The sequence below is a fragment of the Garra rufa genome, chromosome 4, assembly GCF_049309525.1.
Source record: "Garra rufa chromosome 4, GarRuf1.0, whole genome shotgun sequence".
NCBI lineage: Eukaryota > Metazoa > Chordata > Actinopteri > Cypriniformes > Cyprinidae > Garra > Garra rufa.
In genome coordinates, this window is record NC_133364.1 from 18,996,790 (window position 1) to 19,023,589 (window position 26,800).

At 37.9% G+C, this 26,800-nt stretch overlaps 1 protein-coding gene across 1 annotated transcript; it reads left to right on the forward strand.

Annotated features, from left to right (window-relative positions):
- On the forward strand, positions 1-18,168 carry igf1 (insulin-like growth factor 1). The gene is made up of 5 exons (XM_073838794.1): positions 1-286; positions 1,392-1,551; positions 9,870-10,051; positions 10,388-10,423; positions 13,027-18,168. The coding sequence occupies exons 1-5, from the start codon at positions 239-241 to the stop codon at positions 13,084-13,086; spliced, it is 486 nt and encodes a 161-aa protein (XP_073694895.1). The 5' UTR covers positions 1-238; the 3' UTR covers positions 13,087-18,168.
- The last annotated feature ends 8,632 nt before the right edge of the window (positions 18,169-26,800 follow it).

The following is a 26,800-nucleotide window of genomic DNA, read 5'->3' on the forward strand; positions in this document are numbered from 1 at the left end:
AATGCTGCCCCAGCTGTTTCCTGTTGAAAATGTCTCTGTAATGTAGATAAATGTGAGGGATTTTCTCTCCAAATCCGTCTCCTGTTCGCTAAATCTCACTTCTCCACAACGAGCCTGCGCAATGGAACAAAGTCGGAATATTGAGATGTGACATTGCCCGCATCTCATCCTCTTTCTCGCTTTTTAATGACTTCAAACAAGTTCATTTTTGCTGGGCTTTTGCTGGAGACCCAAGGGGATGTCTAGCGGTCATTTCTTCCAGGGGCATTGGTGTGATGTCTTTAAGGTAACTTAACCTATTTCCTTTTAAAGCAAATAGGCACCTTAGACTAACCATTATTGATTTCTCACTGAAGCAATAGAAATAATATAGATCATATAGGGACTGAATGATATTTAAAGACAATTTGCACTCAATTTGAAAATCATTTTAATCACTGATCAGTTTGTATCTGTGCGCAATTTGCTTGACATTAGACTGTGCCTGCAAAACTATTTGACATTAAACATCTGACAGCTGTATTACGGCAAACTTTTGAGACTTACGACAGATTGCATGATGTGTATGGTGAGTCATATCATGATGCACCAGGGAGTTCATTTGCACAGTGCACAAGTCACCAACTTGTATATCACAACCCTTAAAAGTAAATTTTGCTGAGTCGACACGAATAAGGGCTAGAGCTGAAGGTTTTGCAGCATACTTGTGCGTTGTGTGGTTGCGCATTATATTCTCTTTATTATGTAAAGTGCTTCCTCTTTGGGTTTGGCGGCTTTGCAGCTTTCCAGTTCCACCTCACGTATCTGTAGGTGAACCACAATGCTTTATCCAAGCAACCCAAAAAATGCATGCTTTACAAAAGCGCTCTTCTTTTACCGGACACTGGGTTCAAGCAGCACTATCCTATTGGCACGGGCGAGTACTAAGCGCTTCAAAGCGCGCACTGGACACATTTCCGCGCGCATTTGTGGAGAAGTGCCTTGAAATAACGCGCTCTGGTTTAGCGAGATTGTGTGTGGAGAAAGGTAGGACACTGACTTGGAAAAACGGAGTTATGCATCTGTATGGGGGCAAATGCAAGCGCGCAAAAGTATCCTCGATGTATAGACAGGTGCATTGAACAGTTCGACTTTAATTGCATTTTATCGCTTTTTGACATTCTTATGTGCAATGAGTAGGAGATGCTTTTAGAAGTATCCTCAATATCCAGGCACCTGTCTCTGCAGGCTGTTTGATATTCAAATAGATAAGATAGAAAACACAAGCATATAAGGAAGAATACAAAGAAGGACGGAAATAAATAAATATGGTAAATAATGATGCACATCCTTAGTTATGTGTTAGTGCATAGTTGTAATGTATTTCTGGTTTCCCTTTCTCCGGGATGCAGTGTACCATGCGCTGTCTCCCGTGCACCCACACCCTCTCACTGGTGCTGTGCGTCCTCGCGTTGACTCCCGCGACACTGGAGGCGGGGCCAGAGACGCTGTGCGGGGCGGAGCTTGTAGACACGCTGCAGTTTGTGTGTGGAGACAGGGGCTTTTATTTCAGTAAGTGCACATTTTATTTATTCATCAACTGCTGCTCTTTCTCTTCCTCTCTCTCTCTCTCTCTCTTCCTCTCTTTCTCTTTCCCCTTGCACTAATGCGCCACTCATAAATAAGAAAAGCATCAGTTTTCATGTCTTGCTGTCCAATTTTCCAATTTTTTTCCCTCCGTTCTGCTTTTGCCTTATTTGTCTGTTATATCGGATAGAAAGTTTACAATCTAAGTAATCCTGACAAACACTACTTACTTGTCAATGCATGTTTTTAGACATATTATTCGTGATTCATCTGTGCATTTTAGGCCTATTCCAAATACAAGTTTTTATCAAAATGACTGTACTTATTCACAGACCCTTCACTTTTCAAACCATCTCTTCAACCACATACCCACTTTTCATGATCCAATCAATTTTCAAAGGAAAAAAATTTCAGATATCCTATTTTACTTGAAAATATGTCATTACGGAAGTAAGGTTGTGAATGCTGCTTCACTTTAGTTTGTAAGGTGAGCACTTGCAATGCCCGAAGAGGCAGCTGGAAAAAAAAAACACTTTGACTGATGCTTGTGTATTACATTTAAAGAAGATCAGCCAGCTGCTTTGCCCCCAAAATGAGGTTGCTGGAATTTGGCGCACACGAGTAGGCAGGGCAAATAAATGTAGTGCACATCCAACTGAATACGGGGGACTACCCAAAGAAAACCATTTCGAATCCTAGACTTAAATCTCTCTTTTTCCACAAGCCATGAGAACTGCTGAGTCTTGGGTTGTCCCAATCAGCAGTAGGCGGTAGGAGAGATTCAAGAGTTGGGACTTGCTTTTTACACTTTGTTCATCCACTTTGTGGACTCATTTTTCCTATCTTATGCATGCAGTTAATTCAAAAATGTATTTTTGTCAATTTTATTGGCAGTATGATCTATTTTGTGTCCTAATGATAATATAAATAGTTTTAAATTATTTTTTTTTCATATGCATTTCTGCAAAACTGAAAAAACATGCCTATATATGTAGGAATCAGTGCAGTTTCCAGTTAAAATTAACACTAGAGGCAGTAAAACTCAGAAACTTTTATTCCTTTTCACACAAACTATGATTTATATGTATAGAGAGAGAGAGAGAGTTTTGATTAATAAAGCCTAATTTTCACACAATTACTTGCAGAATATTGTGAATAAAACAATTTTACCATCCTACGTGATTTGAAAACAGATTTTTTTGAATGTTGTTGTCACATATACAGCTCCATATGCACAAGTTTTCTAATTCAGTAGGTTTGCTCAGTAGCTCACGCAATACTTGGGTGATGAAGTTCCCTGTGAAACTATGATTTGACAAAATTGCTCAAATCCACATGAGGAAGTTAGTTAAGGAAATAACACAGCTGCATTAACAAATCCATTTCATTTTTATATCACTTTTGCATTTGTTAACCCTATTGGGTAGGTTTGGGCTTGGGTTTTGTGTAGGGGATATTTCCAATACGATAGAGCATTAACCTATAGTGACACTCTTGGGATATTTAAATTCTGAATAGCCACACTGCGTACCTCTAGCAGCGGAATTAAAAAGCAGCAATACGTGCCTGTACCAACATAATAAAAACATGCCACAGTTACGTCTTGAACATGTGTTTTAGTGCCACTCTCTGGACATTTCACATTGAAACTGCCACAAAACATGAAGTAAGGTACGTAATTAAGGTGTTGCAGAAATGTATATAGAGGTACGTATTTTCATGAGCCTGGGTTGCATATTTAAGATATGCATAATTAAGATTTTTCACCCAAAAATGAAAATTTTGTCAATATTTAATACTCAGAATATCCTCTTTAACAGCATACACTCTTAAAAGTAAAGGTTCTTTATTGGCATCAATGGTTCTTTGAAAAAAAAAAACTTGAACATCCATGGAACCTTTGCAGAAAAGGTTATATATAGTCAAAAAAGGTTCTTTAGATTTTGTTCTTCAAATGTATATTTTAGGAACTGTTCACTAAAAGGTTCTTTGAGAAACTAAAAATGTTTTTTTCTATGCCATCACTGCAACACCCTTTTTATTTTTGTGAGTGCATGAGTTCCAAACAACAAAGGTGAGATTTTTGGTTGATCTGCATAACTATTGTGCAATGTCCACTCGGCAGTAAGTAGACCAAAATCGTATTCGTATTTCCTAAAAAAATCAATTGTTCTGTCTATGGCATTTGGTTTCAGTGTACCAACTGAGACCAGTTACATCACAATGTGCAACTACGATATTTTAAACTTTTGCACATATATAGTTATCTGTTTGAATTACCCAATGAGATATTTACGATGTGCAAATGACTCAAGGAAGCACGAGAGTCTCGGGCCACTGATGATGACGTATGATTATTTTGACAAGTGGACAGAATCCACTGATTCTGTGGAGACACATTTTATTCACTTACTTTAAAAGCAAAGTGAGATTGAACTTCAAGTTAGAGTTGACATTTTAAGTTTCCAGTCAACAACATTTGAGCTTTTAGTGGTCACAAAGGAGCTGGCTGGATCGCTCATGGCTGTCAATGGCCATGTGTTTGTTTTGTCAGTACAGAGCCCAAAATAAATACGTTTATGCTAATCTGAACTTTCCATGAAATTATTGCATCAGTGTGACAGATTCGGTGAAGAGCAAATAGACGATTTTATACAGATCATTTGACTTTGACCTAGTATGTAGCATTAAACTTAAAGGAATTTCTTACAGTATGTGGAACTCCAAAGAATTATTGTCACGTTTGTAAAGAAAACAGCTTTAATGGACTGGGCTCAAACACATGGATCCATAAACAAATAAACTGGATTCATAAATGTAGCAATTAGCATTGTGTTCAGTGACAGTTGCAGCGCAGCCCATCTCGCCAGTCCCCTCCCTGCCAGTGGAACTCCACTCACATTTCAAAACTTCAGATTTCATTATCTTGATAGAAAGGCCTACTACTCGGAAAATACTACTCGGTGGAAATTTTTTTATTAAAACAAAATGTGGCTTTTTGAAGACACAGAGAAGAGGACGACACAGAAGAAGAAACTTGACAGTGCAGTCGTTTTTTTCCAATTGTTAGCCTGACCTAGAAATCCTCGGTTGTCTTTGAAATGCTTCTGTGTCGGTCTTTGTCTTCAGTTCTAAAGGGTTACTGGAGAGCAGAAGGGCTTCGAAATGACTGATGCAGAACTACAGCACATCAGTCTGTTTATTACAAAGGGCACCTCATGGCCAGGAGTGTTTGTGTTGACACAAAGCTGCCCTTTCCCTCCGTGGTTGTGTAGTCTTTTTCCAGCAAAGCACCTCTGACGTCTGCCAACAGGCTGAGCGTGCACCTCATGATGCATTCCCATTCCCCAGACACAAAAGTTTTGGCTCAGCATGCGCTGTAAAATCACAATTTGTCCAGAAGTGGGTGCAAGCCACCTCTTACACATTTGGAAGGACCTCTAATGATCTGGCACCTCAGGATGACAGGCGAACCTCGTTCAGAATGTGAATCTTAATAGGAATTATGTTGTATTCAAGTCATTACTGGATGTTCTTACCTACAAATTACTGCTTTCAAGTGATTTTAGTCAGAACAAAATCTACTTGGTGGACCATTTCACATATCTTTTTTAGTTCCTAACAAAATAAGAAGCTTTTTTAGTGCAAATGCAAGACAAATAAGAGTAAATAATGCACATTAAATGTGTAATTGATGCTTTCAGCTATGTATTTTATCATTCTTGGGTCCCACATGGTGGCCTTAATACATATATATTGTATTGCAAAACACTTTTGCTGCTATTGAGGTGGAATACAGGTAAGGTTAGGGACAGGTTTGGTGATATTGGTAGGTTTAATGGTGGGTTAAGGTGTAAGAGATGGGTAAATGTAAAAAAAAAAAATATTACGAATGTAATTACATGCAAGTATGGTTTAAAATATAAGTACAATGTAAAAATATGTGTGCACAATAAGTGCATTGTATCAAATGATTACTTTAAATGTAAGTACATAGTAGTTAAGGCCACCTACTGTAATATAAAGTGGGACCTATTCTTGTGCTGCCATGAAGAATTATAGGAAATATAATTTGGATGCACAAGCTTGTAGCCTAATAAACCAGTGGAATAAGTTGCATTTCTGGCTAGCTTTTTTGCTATTCTTCATCAACAGTGCACAAAATGCTTGTAAAGTAAATTGTACCTCCAACATTTACAATTACGACATGATCAATACCAAAGAATCTTTGTCCATAATTCTTAAACTGACATCTACTCAATTTAGAAAGTCCAGCCAATCACAACTCTTATCATGATGTCCATGTGCATAATTCTAACATTACTAAGCATTATTAATCAATTGGTGATGAAAGTATTGCAGGTCACCTCTCAGAAGCCAAGACCGCAAAACAATGGAAGATCTATCACAAGCATCAGTGATAGGACTACTTTTCAATTCCGTTTGTCTGGTTTCATTATGTTTGAAGCAGCTGGAGGGAAGAACACATCAACAGCACACAGTCAGGCTTGGCTCTTGTCCTAGAGCAGCACCGGATTATGGGGGATTACAGGATGATCAGGATGCCCCCCTGCCCCCTCCCGGTCCGTTGTTCTACTAGACATGAACACGTTGCAGAGGGCACTGGGCATTCTGGGTACAACACTTTTCTGGTGAGAAGAAGGTGTTTTTTTTTTTTTTTACCACAAGGCCTAGGCATTGGCTATGTCTGAATTACAAGAGACACAGACAAAAAGACTTCTCACCAAACCCAAGCATCAATCAAGAATGGATTTAGAGACACATGCCTGTTTGGATGTTTGAGCCAAGTGCAAAAATCAACTATCCTTTCTCATTCACATGTCATAATTTAGTCAATCCAGTTGAGTTTTACATGTAAATCATCTACTCTAAAAGGAAACCTCTGTCATCACACATAACAGCAAAGTGTCCTTGGTTAAAACATTTCAAAACATTTTGAAGAACAGCAAACCATTACTTGGCTGTTGACAACCTTTAAACACCACAAACAGTTCCTATTCAGTCGTCAACGTCCTCAAGAGCCAACATCTTTTTGCGTAGTAAACAGTGGCAAAAAGAGCCAGGAGGAAAAAAAATTGGAAGGAAACTTCATCTTACTATAAACTCCTTGTGGTACCATTGATAAAGAGGTAGTTTCCAGTGCTATAGCAGCTTTCAAAGTCCCCAGTGAACAGTAAACTTCCTCACACTATGCAGGCAGCATATGGCAGCAGCTCCAAGAACTCCCTGTTCTTTAATAACCTGAGCACGGCTATAAAAGTCAGCTTCTTTCCAGCGGTGTTCCTCATTGGAATGTACATGTTCTTGATGGTGCTTAGTTGGAAGCAAAGGTGTCTACCCAAAGGTGTTAGGACACATTTATGTGTTAACATTTGTGTTTTGCAACACCGAAGCAGACAGAACATTGATCTTAATCACTGTGATGGAGATTGCTCAGGTTTCACAGCTCTCACACAATGTTGTGAATGGGGTGATGGTTTTACTGGGGGAGGGGATGGAAGACTGTCAGCTGAGCTGACAGATAATCTATCCCAGAATGCAACAATCTTCAATAAATGCATGACCTAATCTGTGGACAATTTATATGGATAATGAAAAACACAAATGACTGTTACTAATCTGCTTGTTTTACTGATAAAAAAAGAGCAAAACATGAAAACAGGCCTGCAGAACAGGCTTTTTTTAATCCCACCAAAAACTAAAGAGTCTTAATTATCAAGACGTTTTGATTTTCTGAGCAGTATGACATCATAGCGATCAAGCCCCACCCACGACCACCAACAGATCATCCCGTATTAGCATATTTCCACCCTCGGCTAGCTGTACGCTGTCTGCCATTTTTTTCGCACTCGAGCAGCTGTAGCGACGACGTCTTGTAAGAAATACGTCAATAGGAGTCTTCATTTTCTCCCGACATCAGAGCCACTGAGGATGCAATTGATTTGTTTTGTTTTTGATAGTAATGTGACCACCAAATATACAAAAAACGGGAGAGAGGTGGGGTGAGCAGTAGCTCATTATCATTTAAAGAGACATGCACCGAAACAGTTCGCTGTGAACAGAGCTGTTTTTGACTAGGTAAAAAGGGTGTTGTTTTACACGACCATTAAAGAGTTTTAACCAATGTATGTTGCTGACATTTAATTCAGACCCTAAAGAATCATACCAAATTGTGGGAAAGGAAAATTCGATGTTCCCTTTTAAATTCAGCACTTCAAATCTTAGAAAACTAATTTAACCTCTTAGACCACCCCTCAATGGATTTCATGAAGAGCTATTTTGACGAAAACAGCAGATGTTAAATTTGGGAGTATTTTTATTTTTTAGAAAATCATTCAGAAAACAACTGGTTCACTGCAAGATAATTCTTGTTTTTTTTTTTGTATCACTTAGACTGTGTTTTATATGGCACATACAAATACAATGGACTTCTGATTCAGAGAGGAAAATTTCATATTTATAGTTCAAGATGTCAACATATATGTCAAATTCTGTCATGAAACTCTAGATGCTGCAGGCTGATGGGTCATTAACACAAACTAATGATATTCATAGCATTAAACTATTTGGCTCAAGCTGTATACGCAGCCAATAAGCTTGCTGCTTTACAGAGAGTTCCTCTGAAACCCTCCACCTCCCCACCTCCACCTGTATAGATGTGCTACTTGTGCAGCAGCAGTATGTCTTAAATACTCACAGCACCGTATCGGTGCAACAGCAATAACCAACAGCAGCAGCAATTCAGGAGCGTAGCAGATCTATTTCACCAGGACCAATTACATTAACATTGTCATATCCACCATGCTAAAATCTTCTGAGAGTTGTTGTGATAGAAATGCTAGTATGCCAGCAAATACTATAGATGGCGTTAGACCATGGAATGGTTAATGGAATTAAAGCCACAAAATTCTAAATTATCTCCAATTAAGCTCAAATCTATGAGCATCTAAAGACACTGTTTCGATGAGGCAACTTGAAGTGTCCAAAATGAGTGTGAACACAATTCTACCATTACAGTGTCCAACATAAATCTCTCAAAATGACTCAACTGTATTTAAAGGTAACAGCGCCCCCTAATCTCCCAGAAGTGTTCAGCACCCAAGAGTCATGAAGTCTGCAGGGATGCATGTTTGTCAGAATTAGAGCACCTTTCTTTCCAAAACAACGCTGTCAGAGTGCAGCAAGTGCAAGGCAGAAGTTAATGCATTTTGTCAGCGCTGGCAGCCCTGCGAGCCAAGAGCTATTAACTCTGAAAGGGAAAGGCATTTCCTCCTTGTAAATGCCATATTAAATTATTATTATTATTTCATTTGGTAACAGGGAAAAGCCTATCGGAGCTATATTGCTCTAGGTGAGTGGCGACTTGTAAATGGAGAGTGGGATATTTTTTTAAGGCCACCGTGAGATTGGCGACGTGGAGATAGAAACATTAACTTAGTCAGGTGTCTAAGTGCTACCTTTAACATAAATCCCAAATCCCGAATTCTACACGTGTAAGTAGTCCAACCTCATCGTTAAACATAATGTCTAGGACATAATAGCCCATTGACCTCATTGACAGCACAAAATTTATACCCGTGAGGCAGTTCATGTTCTTTCACATGGGTAATTATCACCTAGTTTAGCAGCGGCATTAACAAGCACTCCGGGAAAAGTTCACGGTTCATCCTGGTCTTCTAGAAACATCATTCTTTTCAACAGTGGTGTTGAGAAGGGTTTTTTCTCAGTAGGTTAATTTGACCCCCTTGAGGGCTAGATTTGGCTTCCCAAACCCAAAGATATAAGGTTTGAAACTGCAAAACGTGATATTGTCAACATTTGGGTCGGCGTGACCTCCATTTAACTGGTGGGCTTGCCAAGAAGGGTCCGCTCTGTGCAAAGCAATACCCTGTAAATTTCATGCTGAAGAAATTCACGTCATTAACACGTCCATATATCTAAAGAATCACAGCTACGGTCTGGCTGCTACACTAAGCTATTATAGCACTCATGACCGGGCTTTTAGCCACAGGTTACTACCGAAAGTTTTAGAGATTTAGCGTTTCAGAGCGTGACCTCGCAGGCCGCAATTGTTCCTCTTGAGCTGATGCCTTGCCAAGAATAAAATGGATAAAGGGTTTGAACTCAATGTGATGACAGGCTTTATTTAACGCACCTAAGGCAGGACAAAATTTGAGTGTGCTATTAAGCACAGGCCTTCTCTTACAGCAGAGATTTAGGAGTGCTTTCGCTTTTCGTACCTAGATAGTTATTTATGAATGTTATTTCTATGCAACCATCAGGCAAACCGACAGGATATGGGCCTAGTTCGAGGCGGTCGCACAACCGTGGCATCGTGGACGAATGCTGCTTTCAGAGCTGTGAGCTGAGGCGCCTCGAGATGTACTGTGCACCCGTAAAGCCCGGCAAAACTCCACGATCCATACGAGCCGAACGGCACACAGACAGCTCCAAGTCAGCAAAGGTGAAAAAAAGATTTACTCAAAGATTTGCAAAAGAGAAAAAATATTCTCTGTATATCTTCTCTTGTGCCTATAGTTTTAGTTACCACAAAACTTTCCAAACTTAGGTTTTCTTCATAATTGGGTTAAAGAAGGAATAAAAATAGGTGGTGGACAGTTGCTAAAGTATCATTAGTCAGTACTGTTTTTAAGGCGAAGCTTAGTAAACGGCCATTGTAACGTTTGACAGTTGACAGATAATTTATGAATACATAATGGGGATTGCAGTATTAGCTGATTCATTTAGTTGACAAAAGTACAACAAATGTATGAATTTTATTGATTGTGTTCCCCTGCAGAAACCTATATCTGGACATAGCCACTCTTCCTGTAAGGTAAGTCTTCTCTCAGCCATAAATACCATGATGATGCTTTAATGCTTATACACTGTAAAACCCGACAAGTTACGGTAACTCAAACCGTTTTGGGAAACTGATTGCCTTAAACCATTTAAGTTTGGTAAAACCCAAAAATATGAGTACTATAAACTCATATACATTGAGTTTAATTAACTTATTCTTTTTAACATTAGCTTAGGCAATTATTTGAGTTAACTCAACTTTAAAAATGTAAGTTTATTCCACTCAGTCAGTTTGAATTCAGGTAACAAATCCAACTAAGTCTTATCAACTATATATAATAACATTCAAAAATGTTTTCTGACATGAAACTTTTAGTAAAGGAATAGTTCACCAAAATAAAAATACAATCATTTACTCACCCTTACGTTATTTAAAACCTGTATGACTGACTTTTTGCTGTAGTACAAAAATGGATTTTTTTAGCTTCAAAATTACACCAAAAAGGACCAAAAACATTCTTTAAACAACTTTTGTTTGGTTTTACAACTTATACTCTATGTTCCATTACTTCTAAAGCCATACAGTAGCTTTGTGTGGAATAATTGTTGGCAATTTAAGACATTATTTGCTGAAAATCTTGACATCTGCCCTAACTCTACTAGGAGGGAAATAGCAAACAACACATTCAATGTCCGAGTCATACCTCTAATTAAATCCATTGTTCCAGTTCACAATACCTGAATGATTTATTCACAAATTTACAGAAGCCTGTTTCCGCCACTGAAGAAAAAGTTAAAAAAGGTAATTGCGACTTTTTAGCCCACAATTCTGACTTTTTTTCTTGCAATTGCAAGTTCGCATCTCAGAATTGCATGATACAAACTCACAATTCAGACTTTTTTTTTTCAGAATTGTGGAATATAAACTCACAGTTCTGACTTTTTTCCTCAGAATTGCGTGATATAAACTCACAATTTTGAGGAAAAAGTCACAATTGCGAGATATAAATCAGAATTGCGGAATATAAACTCACAATTCTAAGAAAAACGTCACAATTTTGGAATATAAACTTACAATTCTAAGAAAAAAGTTTCAACTGCAAGATATAAACTCACAATTCTAAGAAAAAAGATCACAATTGCGAGATATAAACACAATTCTGAGGAAAAAGTCACAAATGCGGGAAATAAATCAGAATTGTGGAATATAAACTCACAGTTCTGGCTTTTTTCCTTAGAATTGTATGATATAAACTCACAGTTTTAAGGAAAAAGTCAGAATGGCGAGATGTAAATCAGAATTGCGGAATATAAACTCAATAAAGAAAAAAGTCAATTGTGGGATATAAACTCACAATTCTGAGGAAAAAGTCAACTGTGGGATATAAACTCTCAATTCTAAGAAAAAAAGGTCACAACCGGGAGATATAAACACAATTATGAGGAAAAAGTCAGGATATAAATGCAGGATATAAATCAGAATTGTGGAATATAAACTCACAATTCTAAGAAAAAATTGCAAGTTATAAAATCACAATTCTGAGGAAGCAGTCAGAGTTTATATATGAGGAAAAAATGTTTATTTCTCTTTTTATTTATTTCTTTATATCCTACAATTCTGACTTTATTACTCGCAATTAATCATGAGTATCATGCAATATTGAGAAAAAAAAAAGAGTTGCAAATTTGTATCACGCAATTGCAAGAAAAAAGTCAGAATTGTGAGATAAAAAGTCATAAAAAGTTTTTATTTAGTGGAGGAAATGGGCTTCCATACAAGTCAGACTGATCCAGTTTTCAAGTTGAACTCAAAGATCCAGTAGGAATGGTTAACAGCTCACTAAGGGGAAAAATCAGCAAATAATGGCTTACATTTGGATATTTTTTATCACACACAAACTTGGATAATAGCATGCATGTAATATGGACCACTTTCAAGATACTTTCCGCTTCCTATTTACTGCAATTGCACGGAAAAAACTGTGACTGGCACTTTATTCAGAATTTCTCCTTTTGTGTTCCACTCAAAAAAGTCATTTGGGCTTGAAACGGATGAGTAAATGATGACAGAATTTCAATTTTTGGGTGAGCTGTCCTTGCACATAATGCCGGTACATTGTGTTGCGATACATACATAAGGAAAAAGCAGCTTTTCCCTCACCCCCGCTGCCCAAATGTGGGCCATCCTTTTAAGTGCTCTCAGTCGTCCTCTCGCGAAAAAGAAAACCATTAGCAAGTGAACTGCCTAAGTGGTTTTTGTGGTAGACCTGCATGTGCTCTCCACAGACATATTTCTGCACCCATACGTCATGCGCTGGAAGCCGAATCTAAGGTCACCTTAGATGTCTGCACGCTGAGTTCAGAGTCTGGCCCCTCACACCGGCCTTTCTCCTCCGCTCCTTGCATGCGGTTTCATTCCCAGCTCGTGAATTACACTTATTAATCTTGCTGCGGTGAAACCTTTGATGTGTTGCTTTGACAGTAGATTTCCTCAGCATTATGAAATAACACTCCGTTCACCAAACAGCTGTGTTGTTATGGGCAGCAGCAGCCGTTCTGCTCTCCTTGGGTCGGCTTTCTGCGTTACTTCTCATCATTTGAAATGAAACTTACTGCCTTTCTCTTTCTCGTTTCCAGGAGGTTCATCAGAAGAACTCAAGCCGAGGAAACACAGGGGGCAGAAATTATCGCATGTAGAGGACAGTAGGGCAAATGGCTGAGAGAGACAAGCTGTTGGACAGCGGAAAACGGAACGAAAGAAAGACTGTGGGACGTTCTCCACTGTAAAAAAAAAAAAAACGAAACAAAAAGCAAACAAAAAACAACAAAATATTAAAAATAAACAAAAAACAACAAGATACTGGATACTGTTAAAGCCCCATGTTAAGACAAACAAAATCTGATGATTTCCATACACTGCACCATACTGGGGGAAAATACTAAATTAGCTGCTAAAAGAGTCAAATGATAACTGTTTGTCTTCCTCGTGTGAACGGTTGCACCTAATGGATGCTGAAAGCTTTTTATAGTGGCAGATTTTTTGAGAGAAAAGAGTTGCAGTGAGTTCACGGACCGTGTTGACAAGAAAGGCTGTCTAGACCGTTTATACCAGATGGAACCCTTGCAAAACCGAACTACGGCTGCACAGAGAGATGACGTACGGTATAACATACAAATCATACAAGTCTTTTCTTATTTGAATCATTGTGCAAGACCAGATCAAGGGGGATTGTACAAAAGCCTTATGCAGATGTGCTGAGGAGCTCTAGAGAACACATTTAGGATCGATGGAACTTGACCTACATCCTGCAAAACACCTTGTGGTTTTTTTTAATTGTGTGTGAGGGATCTTTGCTTCTTTTTTTAATAATTTTAACTGCATGGTTTACCTTCTTTAGAAAATGGGAGGTGAAAGCCATTCACTCGCATGCATTTACACCAGTGTATCAGCACGCACAGGAAAGACAGAGGGAAGACAACAGAAACCACAACAATTACTTGCAGTTGTAACATATAACATCCAGAAGAATCTGGTTCAGCATCAAATCGGAAGTTGCAGGTTCGCATCTTTACAGCGAAAGACTGGTGACATGACTGCAACTCACTAACTGTATTTAAGGGATATTTCGCCCAAAAATTACAACTGTGTCATTTACTTATTTTACTTACAATATGACTTTTGTAGTCCATTTTTGATGCTCGTTTGTGCTGAGAAAAAATAAAAAAGGAAATTCACCCTTCGCAAAAACCCGCCCCCCATTCATTACGGTTTCTATGTCTGAGAAGCCATGGCACACATATTGTTCTCACACAGTGAAAAAAACATCACGGAGCAAAGACGAAACTCACAATGTGCCAACAGACAAACAGACAAATGTTGTAATTTTAAAGAAATTCAAACAATCAATACCATTTAGTGGCTCGTATCAGATCGCTGTTGCGCCTCAGTTCAAGCAACCATGAACTGATCGTTTCTTCCTCTTTACTAGTTTTAATATGAAATATACAGGAATGAACTTAAGATGTTGTCTTGTTTCAACCACAGAAATACACAAATTTTCAAGTTTTCGACATAAATCTACTCTCTCGTCTGGTTTGCTTGCCGCACATAAAACAGCAGATTCGGGGTTATGATTGGTCACAATGGTCAATTGACTCTTTGCAAAGACCTGCCCCGCTTAGCTGATATGTCCGACAAACCATAGCGCACATCATGTTCTTACACAGTGAAAAATACATTGCGGAGCAAAGACGAATCTCGCAACATGCCGACTGACAAAACAGAGCAGGTTACTTAAGGTATGAAAGTCTCAGCTTTCAAATGTTCTAATTTTTTTATGAAATTTAAACAATAAATACCGTTTAGTGGCTCTTTAACGTGTCTCGATAGATCGCTGTAGCAGTTCAAGTGTCCGTGAACTTAGTTTTAACATGAAATAAACTTTATTTATATCAAATGCGGTAAGACATTAATACACACAATTTTTCAAGTTTAGGTCCACCCAAGTTAATCTACTCTTCTGTCTGATTTGTTTGTCGGACAAAATGGCAGATTCAGCATTATGATTGGTCAGATCGCCTGTCAATCAAGCTGTTTGCGAAGGGTCAATTGCGACTTTATTTTGCATAATGACACCTTATAGCTCATGTGTTTTCATTTCAAAATCATACCTCAACCGCTATTTTTCGAAGTTAATCTACCTTCTGGTCTGGTTTGTTTGTTGGACACAAAAAGCAGATTCATTGTGATTGGTCAGAAACCTGCCCTCCTTAGTTACTGTTGCTATTTCCGACAAACAATGCTGCTGTCACATCATGTTCTCACGCAATGAAACATACAGTGAGGAAACTGACAGCACGCCGACAGACAGGACAGAGCAGGTTACTTTAGGTATGAAACTTGGCCTCTGCTTTCAAATTTTGTAATTTTTTAAGAAATTTAACAATAAATACAATTTTGTGGCTCTTTAATCTGTTGTGAGAGATCGCTGTAGCAGTTCAAGCATCCGTGAACCGATCGTCTCTTCCTCTTTACTAGTTTTAACATGAAATAAACATAAATGCACATAAGATGTTATCTTGTTTCAACTGCGGAAGGAAGTCAATACACACTATTTTTCAAGTTTTCAACGTTAATCTACTCTCCAATCTGGTTTGCTTGCGCACATAAAATGGGAGTTTTGGCGTTATGATTGGTCAGATCACCTGTCAATCAAACTTTAAAAGACCCGCCCCCTTAGTTGATACGTCTGCCAAACCATGGTGTTCTCACACCACATATCATGTTCTCACGCAGTAAAATACATTGTGGAGTAAAGAGAACACTGTCAATACGCTGACAGATGAGAGAGCAGCTTATTTTAGGTATGAAACAAAGCCTCAGCTTTCAAATTTAGTCATTTTTTAAGAAATTCAAGCTATAAACAGTTTTGTGACTCTCTAATGCGTCGTGATAGATTGTTCTAGCGCCTCAGTACAAGCGGATCATATCTTTCTCTTCACGAGTTAGTTTCAACCACAGAAAGATGTCAATGAAAGATGACAATTTTTCAAGTTTAAGTCCACCAACATTAATCCACTCTTCTGTCTGGTTTGTTTGTCAAACAAAATGGCCACTATGATTAGTCAGATCGACTGTCAATCAAACTCCCAGCAAAGGGTCAATTGAAACAAGGTCTCAGCTTTAAAATGTAGCAATTTTTTAAGAAACTCTAACAATAAATACCATTTTGTGGCTCTTTAATGTGTCGTGACAGATCACTGTATTGCCTTTATTAGATCAATCTTTCCTTATTTACTTAAAACACAAAATAAACATGAATGAATATCAGAACTTATTTTATTTCAGCCACGGAAAGACGTCAATACACATAATTTTTCAAGTTTAAGTCAAGTTTTCTGTCTGATTTGTTTGTCAGACAAAATGGCGGATTTAGTGCTATGATTGGTCAGATCGCCTGTTAATCAAGCTGTTTGCGAAGGGTCAATTGCAACTTTATTTTGCATAATACAACCTTATAGCTAATGTGTTTTTATTTCAAACTATCAGTTACTTTTGTATTTTATGTTGAAGCGGAAATGGGTTTATGTAAAGGTGAAATTTATCAGTGAATAACTTCAACTTTTTGGATTGCAGAGCACCGGTCTTTTGGAATTGTTATGTTTTTATTGTTTATTGTCCTTTTTGAAGCTTTACAGACGTGGTCGCTATAAACGCTAATCATTGTACAGCAAATACTAGAAATAATACCAGAATACAAGTTGATAAATGACATAAGGTTGCATAAAAAAATGACAAAATGTCTATTTTTGGGTGAACTATCCCTCTACACCCTACTTTAGGCCGCACTGGGGTTGTGAGAAGTGACCCGGCCGTTTTCACAGTCCCTCTGCATGGTGATTTCCTCTTTTCTGACCCCGAAGGATCACGTCAACCCACACTGTTTACTCTGTATCTATACTCAACCTATATTAACCTTTGCATTCTCTAACCATAATCGTATGTGATGGCATCATATAGCGGAACCATATAAAAAAAATCAACCCACTGTATAATGGTGCTATTTTGTAGTTTGTTACTTGCAGGGGTTGGCTGAAAACATAGGTGACGGCTTGAGAAGCTCAATGTTGGAAGTCTTCCCTTTTGCACAGCCTTGTGGCCACCATTGTAATAATATTCTTTTATTTTTATTTGTAAGCTATTTCAATAAGGTTACAGTGTAAGCGAGCGAAAGTATTTTTGTGAGAGCTGTGAATGCATTGAAAAAATGTGGCCCGAGATGGTTAATTGCTGTTTTTGTTTTCTCTACAGTTTTTAAATTATTTTTTTGGAAATAATAATGTCCCTATGCCAAATTACTTGAGTACTGTGAACTGCAAATGTCCAACATTACCAAGATTTTGACCATCACAAAGTAGCTTTTTGTTTAGACATCCTGGCACTGATTCTACAACTCAAGTACTGGCAAGGAAATGGTGCAAAACAGTCTTTGGTGTAATACAGACACAAGAAAGACGAAGTTAAAGTACGATTCAACCAGTGTAATTTGGCTAACACTGTACAAGTCTATTTCACTTGCCTATGTTTTTACTTAACAATATGTCTGGGGAGGTTTATTACGAAAACATTGCACCAAAACGAATAAATTATGCCATCAGTGCTATAAAGAAAGGTTATGTTTTAACTAGCAGCACATCAACCATTCCAAAAGTGTTTGTACTTTTGAACTGGGCAGTTTGCGTTTTATATAATCTCAATCTGAATTACGAATCAATAGAACAATGTAAAATCCAATGCAATAGCCACCCATAATGTCTATATAATGTGCACAAGTTTGATGTAACAGACCTCCAGGCAAAAGGTCCTCACATAATACCAAAGACTTTGAATATTTAAGGTTTGTTGGTTCTGGCTTTGTGGGCAGCACTAAAGATATTTCTTGAATCTTCAATTAGAGACAATAAGGAACACATTTTTACAGACATGTTGTGCTTATATTCAAGCTGTTCTGTTTCCTATTAAATTGAATGTAGGATTTGCTGTGGGGATTTGCGGCACTTTGCTTGAGTTTGATCGTTTTCATCGAGACAGAACATAAATGAAGAGACAGAAACAGTATGGAAGGATGAATATTAGAGGATTCTGGGCATTGATCATTAAAGCATTCTTTTGATTGTGAGGCTTTCATTAGGCTACTGGTGCTCAATTGCTTTCTGTACAAAATATGAAAATACTGACAGATTGTTCACCGTTCCTGCTGAATAAACCACTTGTCAATACCTGAAGTCTCAAAGAGTGATTATTACAATTATAAGAACATTGCTGACAGTTTTAAGGGGGAGGGGCTTTTTGCGAGTATTTGATTGGACAAAAATCTCTTAGTGCAGGATGAGTTGTCAATTTTTGACTGTTTTGTCAACTCAAAGCTAACACACAGCCTAAAATCCCCCAAACTCTCATTCTCAGCCTTTCAGTGTTCCTGCCCCTCACAAAGCACCTCAAATAATAAAAGGTAATAAAAACACAGCATTTGCCAAACTGTACCTTAAACCTGCACATTCACCGCATGACAAAGTGATACTTCCTAAAATATGACAAGTTCCGCCAAGACAAACAAATCAGGCTGTGGCTGTACTGACACGAAAAAGCTGCACATTCAGCTCTTTGTAGGAGGTACTCAGTGACGGGACAAAGCTCTCGCAATCTGTCAGCACTTTTTAATGGATATATAGTGGAACAATCAAGCCTTTTAATAGATAAATTGGCCACCTGGCTTGGGTTCAGCAGACATAATTTGAAATGTGGAGCAGGCGGCTGGCAAGCGTCGTCTTTATGTTATTTTGAATATTTTTTCATCCATTTTTCTTGGTAATACCAAATCAATTATTATGCCCAATTAGATAAATTACAGTCTGCGAATTATTCTGGATTCTCAGCAAAACCCAAGAAACCATTGAATAACCTTTACAAGAATTGCAGCAGATTATTCAAACTTGACTTCAAGCTAACTTGGTCTGAAGAAAAAATACAAATGTCTGCTAAGTACACATAAATCGATATAAAAGCACTTTTGTTAAAGGGAAAGTTGATTCAAAAGTGAAAATCATTTACTCACCATGTTGTTTCAATCCAATTAGGCTTTCTTCGGATGATGGAGATGTGAGGCAGAATGTCCACACAGTTTTTTTTTTATATATAGCAAAGATAAATGAGAGCTGATACTCCAAAAACATTGTAAAGTGCCATAAAAACTATATTTGTGTATGTATTTCAAAACAAAACAGACTGAAAATTAAGTCATGATACACTAAAATGATCTTTTTAACCCTCAAACCTCATATTTGTGTGATTTTAATAGACTATAAACTTAAATTAAAATATCAAAATAAAAGCTAATTCAAAATATAATTGATACTACAATACCATGCCGTGTAAATAATACTAAAACATTAAAACATTAGCATATGTGATCCTGGACCACAAAACCAGTCACCATAAGGATCGTTTTTTTTTTAATTAAGATGTATACATCACCTGAAAGCTAAATAAATAAGCTTTACATTGATGTATGGTTTGTTAGGATATGATCATATCTGGCCAATATACAACTATTTGAAAATCTGGAATCTGAGGGTGCAAAAAATCTAAATATTGAGAAAATCACCTTTAAAATTGTCCAAATTTAGTTATTAGCAATGCATATTACTGAGGAAAAAAAAGGTTATTTTGGCTCATACAATGTATTTTGGCTATTTCTACAAATGTGCTACTCACACATGACATCTGGCATTAGGGTAGTGCCTATAGACTAGAATGCGCTTGACCATAGCAAGACGATTATTATTATTATCAGGCTAGTAATACAATCTAATTTATATTAGGGCTTATTTGTCCATCGTATTTCTTTTTCCGTGTTTTCACAGTGTTGCGGGTTATAACCAATCACACACGATTCCGTTGAGTTTATGAATGCAATGGCCAATCAGAAGCGTTCAGGTGAGTCATCGCTGAAACACCGGAGTATTGCGGCTGCGTGCTCTGGCTGACTGAATCTGCAAATTTTCTCATCATAAACGACAAAGTGCAGATGTACGTGTGATGTAAGTGTAAGATATTTATTCATCATACACTGTAGATAGCTTCACTTATAATAACGACTGTTTTTAAAAGTGCATAAACTCGCGTTAGACTGATGAGGCGTTTTTTGATAATGTAAACAGTCTTTGCTCGTTTTCTGTAGCGGCCGTTTGAATAACTGAGGAAATGTAAGCATTATAATTAGTAACTTACAATGTGTTTTATTCTTTTGTTATGTTTAATATAAATTCAGTTATGTTAAAAATATTTTTTATTATTAGTTTATACTAACATTGCTGCTTTTAGCCTTACCCTGGAGTTGGTTCATTCTCCGGCTAAATTTCACTATTTAGAAAAAAAAAAACTGCATGAATATTCTTCCAAACATCTCCTTTTGTGTTCCCTAAAGTACATGTTTGGAACAAATTGACAGTTTCAGTCACTTTTGTAAAGAAAGAAAGAAAGAAAAAAAAAAGTCAGCCAAGAACATAAACAATCAGTAGATAATGCACTTCCAAACCACACTCCACAAAAACACTCAGTGTACTTTGACTCCTATTAAATCTTGCAATGTTCCAATGACATTCTATTCTATTATGACAACAGCAATGCACATTTCTTACACATAAGACACGCCAATACCACCATTCCATATGCCATCCAGCAATGGTAACCAAGGACAGCTGTTCGAAGGCAGCAGCTTCCCATCTGCTGGTCAGTTTCAGAGGGATTCTAGCTAAAAAGCAAGCTTGTGCATTTTCCCCAGACCGGGCCTACGGTAGCTCTCCGAGTGCCGAGTGCATCTAAGGACACGGTTCCTGGACCTAACCCTGAAACTGAAGCTCTGAGCCCATTCAACTTACGTGTGCTATTGTCTTCTCAATGACCTTGTGGTTTAGTTCAGTTCTTTTTTACCATTTCCCAAACTTCCCCACAGTAGTTTCAGAAGAAAAAGAATTAATGTACGGCTGAAAAGCCATGTTTTCACTGATAATTAATACAAGGCATCAGTTGCCTGCTGGAACGGATGGTGCATGAAGATTTGCAATAATAAATTATTAATTTAAGCATTCGTTAGGGAGCAGCATGTATTTAAACACCGTCTTGACAGTTTTTTCTCTCTCTCTCACTCATGTTTCACTGTTCTTTTTTTTTTTTGACAGGTGCACTGCAACATATGGCAGCTTTACAATATGGGCTCGAACAACCATTGATGATACACATCGCATTCATTCCAAGCACCATGTGTTCAGAAATTCTAATCAGATTCAGGTGTGTACTGGAACTTGACTGCTTTCTGTTGTTTTGTTTACTAGACAAATACATAAGTGACAGACTGCCAGTTCCACAATCAAGCACAAGCTGTAACACTTTCTAATAAACGCAGCTGCGCTGTTCTTGAAAGGAGGAAGAATGCATGGAAAACAGACATTCTGAGGTGTTAACGAAAATCATAAAAGTTGACATGCCTTGGTAAAGTGTTAGCCTATTGAAATCCTCAAACAGCAATCCTCCCATATTCTTCCATGTGTCTCTTATTATTTGTTTAGTGTGCGGTGGTGTTCTGAAATGAGAAGGCAAAGTCTTCTCAGTTTTTTATTTAAATGTAAATTCATATCCCAGTCACATTTTCTTGATTAAACAATATTATCAGAAAAAGAAGAAAAAAAAATCTACATTTTCTATATCTATATTTGTAATTTTTCAGATGATCAGTCATAAAAACTCTGTCACAGAAACTGAGATTAACTTTATATTTCACCAAGCAGATTACTTACTTTTCATGCCATTTTAAATCTTACTTTTGATGTAACAAAGTGGTTATATCTAAGTATTTGAGGTGTTTATGTACTTTTTAAAATTAGTCTTCCAACTAACACCTAATGTTACTGATTTGAGAATGCTGAACATGCATGAACACAAGAGGCGGAATTTATTGCATGAACCAATCACGGCTAAACATAACCAGTCATATTTAATCATATCGCGATGGAGGCATTGCATCCTCTTACACAACTTTCCCCCATTCATTCTCAATTACCCCCCAACAAACTCACCGTATGCCTTAAGGGCTCTGTTAAAACTCAGTGGGCTCAGGGGAGGCGACAAACCACGGACTCCCGCTGTAACTTTACCTGCTGGTGTCGCTATTGGACAATGTTTCTTTAGAAAAACAAGTGATTTATACACTGTTTAATGTTATACCTTGTAATAATGGCGTTGTTATATTTTTGCACTATGAATCTTTTTCTCATCCAATATTTTGAAGAGACACTGCCTTCCCTGACTCCTCAGAGGAAACACGCCTGGCCTGCATTACACAGCACATATCCTGGCATTTAAAATGACAACATAAAATCAATCCAGTTGACTTTCTCAATACCAGTGCTGTTATATTTGAGCATTATCAATTAAGAGAACAAAATGCACTGATATCAAAACCAGACTTGAAATTTTTAACCCAAAAGTTGGGTTAGTCCATATTTGACTCAAAGTTGGGTTGAAACAACACAGCATTTTTTCAAGTGTAGACCTGCAGTAATACTGCAGCTCAACATACAGTCAACATACAACACTACACATGTATAAGAGGTAGCAGGCGACATCCACGCCCCAACACGCTCCCTTTCACCCTCTACCTCTAGATCACTCCCTCCCTCAGCAGTGGAAATTCACTGGGAGCTGATTGTGGCAAGAGAGTGTTGGCTCAGCTGCGAGCTTTAAGAACCCATGATGTCAGACCCATATTTTCCTTGGAGAGTTTCTCATCAGCTGCATTGTTCCTGGAAACCATGGTCTGTTCTCTGGGCAACAAAGAAGCCAACCCCATCTCGGTCCACCATGGTCCCGCTTGAGCCCCCATTGGCCCCTTCTGCCCTGAACCCGTCATTTGCTACACCACCAAACAACAGACGAGTAAAGAAAATAATCTGGTAACATGATCAATGGGGAGAGCATCTTGGAATCGTGACCGTAAATTCTCCTGGTTTCCCAAAGGATGATCAAAAGCAGCTTTTTAATGTTTTTTTTAAATGGAAACGTATGGTTTTTGATGACATGTGTAACAAAATAGGACAGAGTAGCATGCCCGGCACTTTTTGGCACCGGTTGGGGAATATAGTGATGATACTCATGATGTCATCTCGCCAAGCGTCCCTCTCGACCACAAGACGCATTTGACCACTTTACAGCAGTGCCCCCTGATATGAGAAGCAAAGGAACTAAATGTTCCCGTGAGATGCTCCCTGACAAAGTGCTCGGTTCATCGGCCTCACAGCTTAAATCTTTCAGTCCATTTCCGCAGTCCTGTTTTTTGTTCCATTATTTAAAACTCATCGCACAGCTCCAGTTCTGTTGAAGAATTAATGCATTTCCTCGAAAGAGAAGCATCCACATACGATTTTTAATTCAAACCGGGAATGAGTGGAATATCTTTGAGTAAGCCGCCATAATTGTGCGTAACTTTATACCGCACGAAAAAAAAAACTGTCGTACAGACCACTCTCTCTTTTCCATTACTGGGTATTTCAGCTGCCAATTCTGGAGTGGATACCTGATCCATCAATGGCAAAGAACGTGAGGTGAAAGATAGGGCGAGATGGGGCCGTGGCGGAATCCAGGGCCAAAAGCGTGATTCTGTGTAACAGGAAAAATAGCCAAAATTCTGATGTCATTATATATCTTGTGTCACCGCTGGTAAATCCCATGCAAAGTATTCAGAGGACACAAATGGATTTCCATTAGAGTGTGATGCTTAAATTACAGGATGTTCACGTCTCCAGTTTTGCGGATAGACTTGTGAAGGAGCAAATCAACTGTCCCAGTCAGTCGGTACTCCCAAAGCACATCCTACAAACTGCAGAGAGCTTTTGCAGTAGTGAGAAATTAGATAGCGGACATGAGATACTTTTGGAAAGCTGGCATGACCTGCAGTGCGATGTGTGAATTGGCATCTAAAATTATTTTAAATTAGGAACTAGTGATGGGGGAACCAATTACAGCACTTATAATATCCACTGTTGTTTATTAAGGAATAAAATGCAATAAACAAACATTAGCACTTTTGTTACTGACTGGAATCACTCGACATTCAAAATTAATGAAAGCAAAGCAGTGTCTCTCTAGTTACGCTCATGTCAGTTACGCTGAGGTTGAAGCTTCAAAAACCTGGAGAAGAATGAAGCTAGACCACAAATGCACTCCAAATGCTTCACCATGGTGGCGATTGAGGCATGAAAGAGAATCTACGAATGTTAGTTCGAAATTGCACATCAGAAAATTAGATTATCATTGTGAGGGTAATCGAAGGTGGGAAGAGGTCGCTCTGGAGGGTGAGACACGTCAGAAAGCAGAGTGGCAGCATAGAAAGAGAGGTTACAATAACAGAGCGTCAAACTCTGAAGTTCAGTTGTACTCTTGCTGGAACAGTCGTGTCTCCGTAGACCAGTTGAGTCCTTCAGTAGAGGCTCTCTCACTCCAACACAAATACTCACTAAATAAAGGCTGAGTGTTCCAAGTAAAATCACTTCAGCTGAGTTCAATAACTATTATTCATGTCCCATTTCGTCTTGCCTGTGCAACAGGCACCATGATATTAATAAGGAAAGCCTTTATGTTTTCATAAGAACTGAAGAGGAGCCTTGGAGAGCAATGCAAATACATTTCTGAGGACTAAAGGCCTGTTCACAACAAGGACGATAACTATAAAGATAACGAAAACGATATAGCTCTAAAAGTCGTTCTACTGAAGTGCTTTGAAATTTGCAGCATTATTCTACTGTATGTGTTGAAATAGGAAGACAGGGCAGGACATATCTTACCTTTTTTAAATAGCCAATAAAGTTTTGTTTATTTCACAGCTTGGGCCAGAGCAGTTGAGCTCGGTAAAGCCACATTTGACAACATATGACAGCCACTATCTAATCTGTATTGCTATAAAATATAGCTTTCTGTATAGAATTCAAATGGGTCTGATACATTTTGTGGTCTGCGCTGATTCATGCATACAATCCACTCCATGCTATCACGTCTCTGGACCAGAGCAGACTGTGTCTGTGAAACCAGACTTCTTTTGCCCCAATGGAGAGCATATTTACAATGTCTAAACCATTATGTATCCCCTATAAAGTTCATTACGTGCCATTCATCATACAGAAAATACAAATTCTTTGAACAAGTAACCGATTCAGTTGCAGCTTCAGTGTCTACTTATAGTGTAAGGGGCAGGATGTTTTAAATTATAGAGAGCATTTGATGAGAAGCTGAAGTGCAGGGTGATGTCATCAAAATCATTGATCCATATTGGCGGAAGTTAGAGACTAAAAGTTTTGAATGCTTGTATCTTCTAAATGTGAATTTTGACTTTAATGTTAAAAAAGTGCAGAATCCACACCACAGCTTTCAAGCACAGAGAAACAATATCATTGGAATCACTTTTCAGCTAATGAATGATAAAACATTGTCAGCCAGTCAGAATCAATTCTACTATAACAAGCTTGAGAACTTGCCTGTTTACAGCAAGGATGATAATTATAAAGATAACGATAAAGATATAGTTCTAAAAAATGTTTTAATTTTTTTTCCAGCTGATAAACGATAAAACTATTTGCATCCAATCCGAATGAGTCCTGCTATTACAATCTAGAGAATTGTCATGTTTATACCAGGGATGATAACTATAATGATAATGATAGATACAGTTTTCAGTATTAAATAATAGCAGAGTCCACACAACAGCTTTAAAGCGATAAAGGCATGGACAAACGATATCGTTGGAATCAATTTCAGAACAATTTTTTCCAGCTGATGAACAATAAAAATATTGACAGCCAATCCGAATCAATCCTGCTGTGACGAGCTCAAGAATTTAAAGTGGCAAAGGCATGTGCGCTTAGAATAAACAGACGATATTGTCCTCCGGTCAGGGTTGCCAGGTTTTCACAACAAAACCCACCCATTTGCTACTCGAAACACAAATCTAGCCCAGTCACATTTTGGAGATGTCCCATGATAAAAAAAAATACACTCTTTATCACTCAAATGCAACGGCATATCGCTACCGTGAGCTACCAAGCAAACCTGCTGAATCAGAAAACTCATGTATATGAAGCTGTATATGTGACGACAACGTTCAAAAGTATCAGTTTTCAAATCGTATAGAATGTTAAAATAGCTTTGATGTCATAACAAATATTCTAAAAGTAATTGTGTAAAAATTAGGCTTTATTAATCAAAACACTATACCTGTAAATCATACTTTGTGTGAAAAGGAATAAAATTTGTCAGATTTTTACTGCTTCTAGTGTTCATTTCAACTGGAAACTGCAGTGATTTTTTCAGTTTTGCAGAAATGCATATAGAGGCACGTATTTCCAATGAACCTACGTTGGAAAAACCACCCACGGCAACAATGTTAAAGTAGCCCAATTCCAGAGTTTATAGTTCTAGGTGTGAACAGGCAATGACTAGAACAAAAGTGACAACTTAAAATCATAAAAAAGTGAGCATATATAATGCGAGTTTGTCATTTCATCTAGTTAGGTGCCATTAGTTACGCTCTTGAGAGCATGTGCTTCAAAAAATTGAAGAAACAGCCTCAAATCTGAAATTGTCCTGATACCAGACACGTTTATCACTGCTCTGCAACATTTCACAGGCGCAATCCTGTCACTTAAATAGAAATTCACATTATTGGAAACTTTAGAATTGAACTCTACAGGTAGATAGAGCTTCAGGAACAAGATTGGGCACCCCTGGTCTAATGAAATTACTAATAATCCAGCTTTGACCCACAAACAAAAAAAGTATATGAAGATAATAGATGATACCGTCAGG

Bases quoted from the DNA above. Each gene is read 5' to 3' on its own strand.
- igf1 (XM_073838794.1), top strand. From the start codon at position 239: ATGTCTAGCGGTCATTTCTTCCAGGGGCATTGGTGTGATGTCTTTAAG. The intron at 287-1,391 runs GTAACTTAACCT...TCCGGGATGCAG, and splicing joins ATTGGTGTGATGTCTTTAAG to TGTACCATGCGCTGTCTCCC. The intron at 10,052-10,387 runs GTGAAAAAAAGA...GTTCCCCTGCAG, and splicing joins ACAGCTCCAAGTCAGCAAAG to AAACCTATATCTGGACATAG.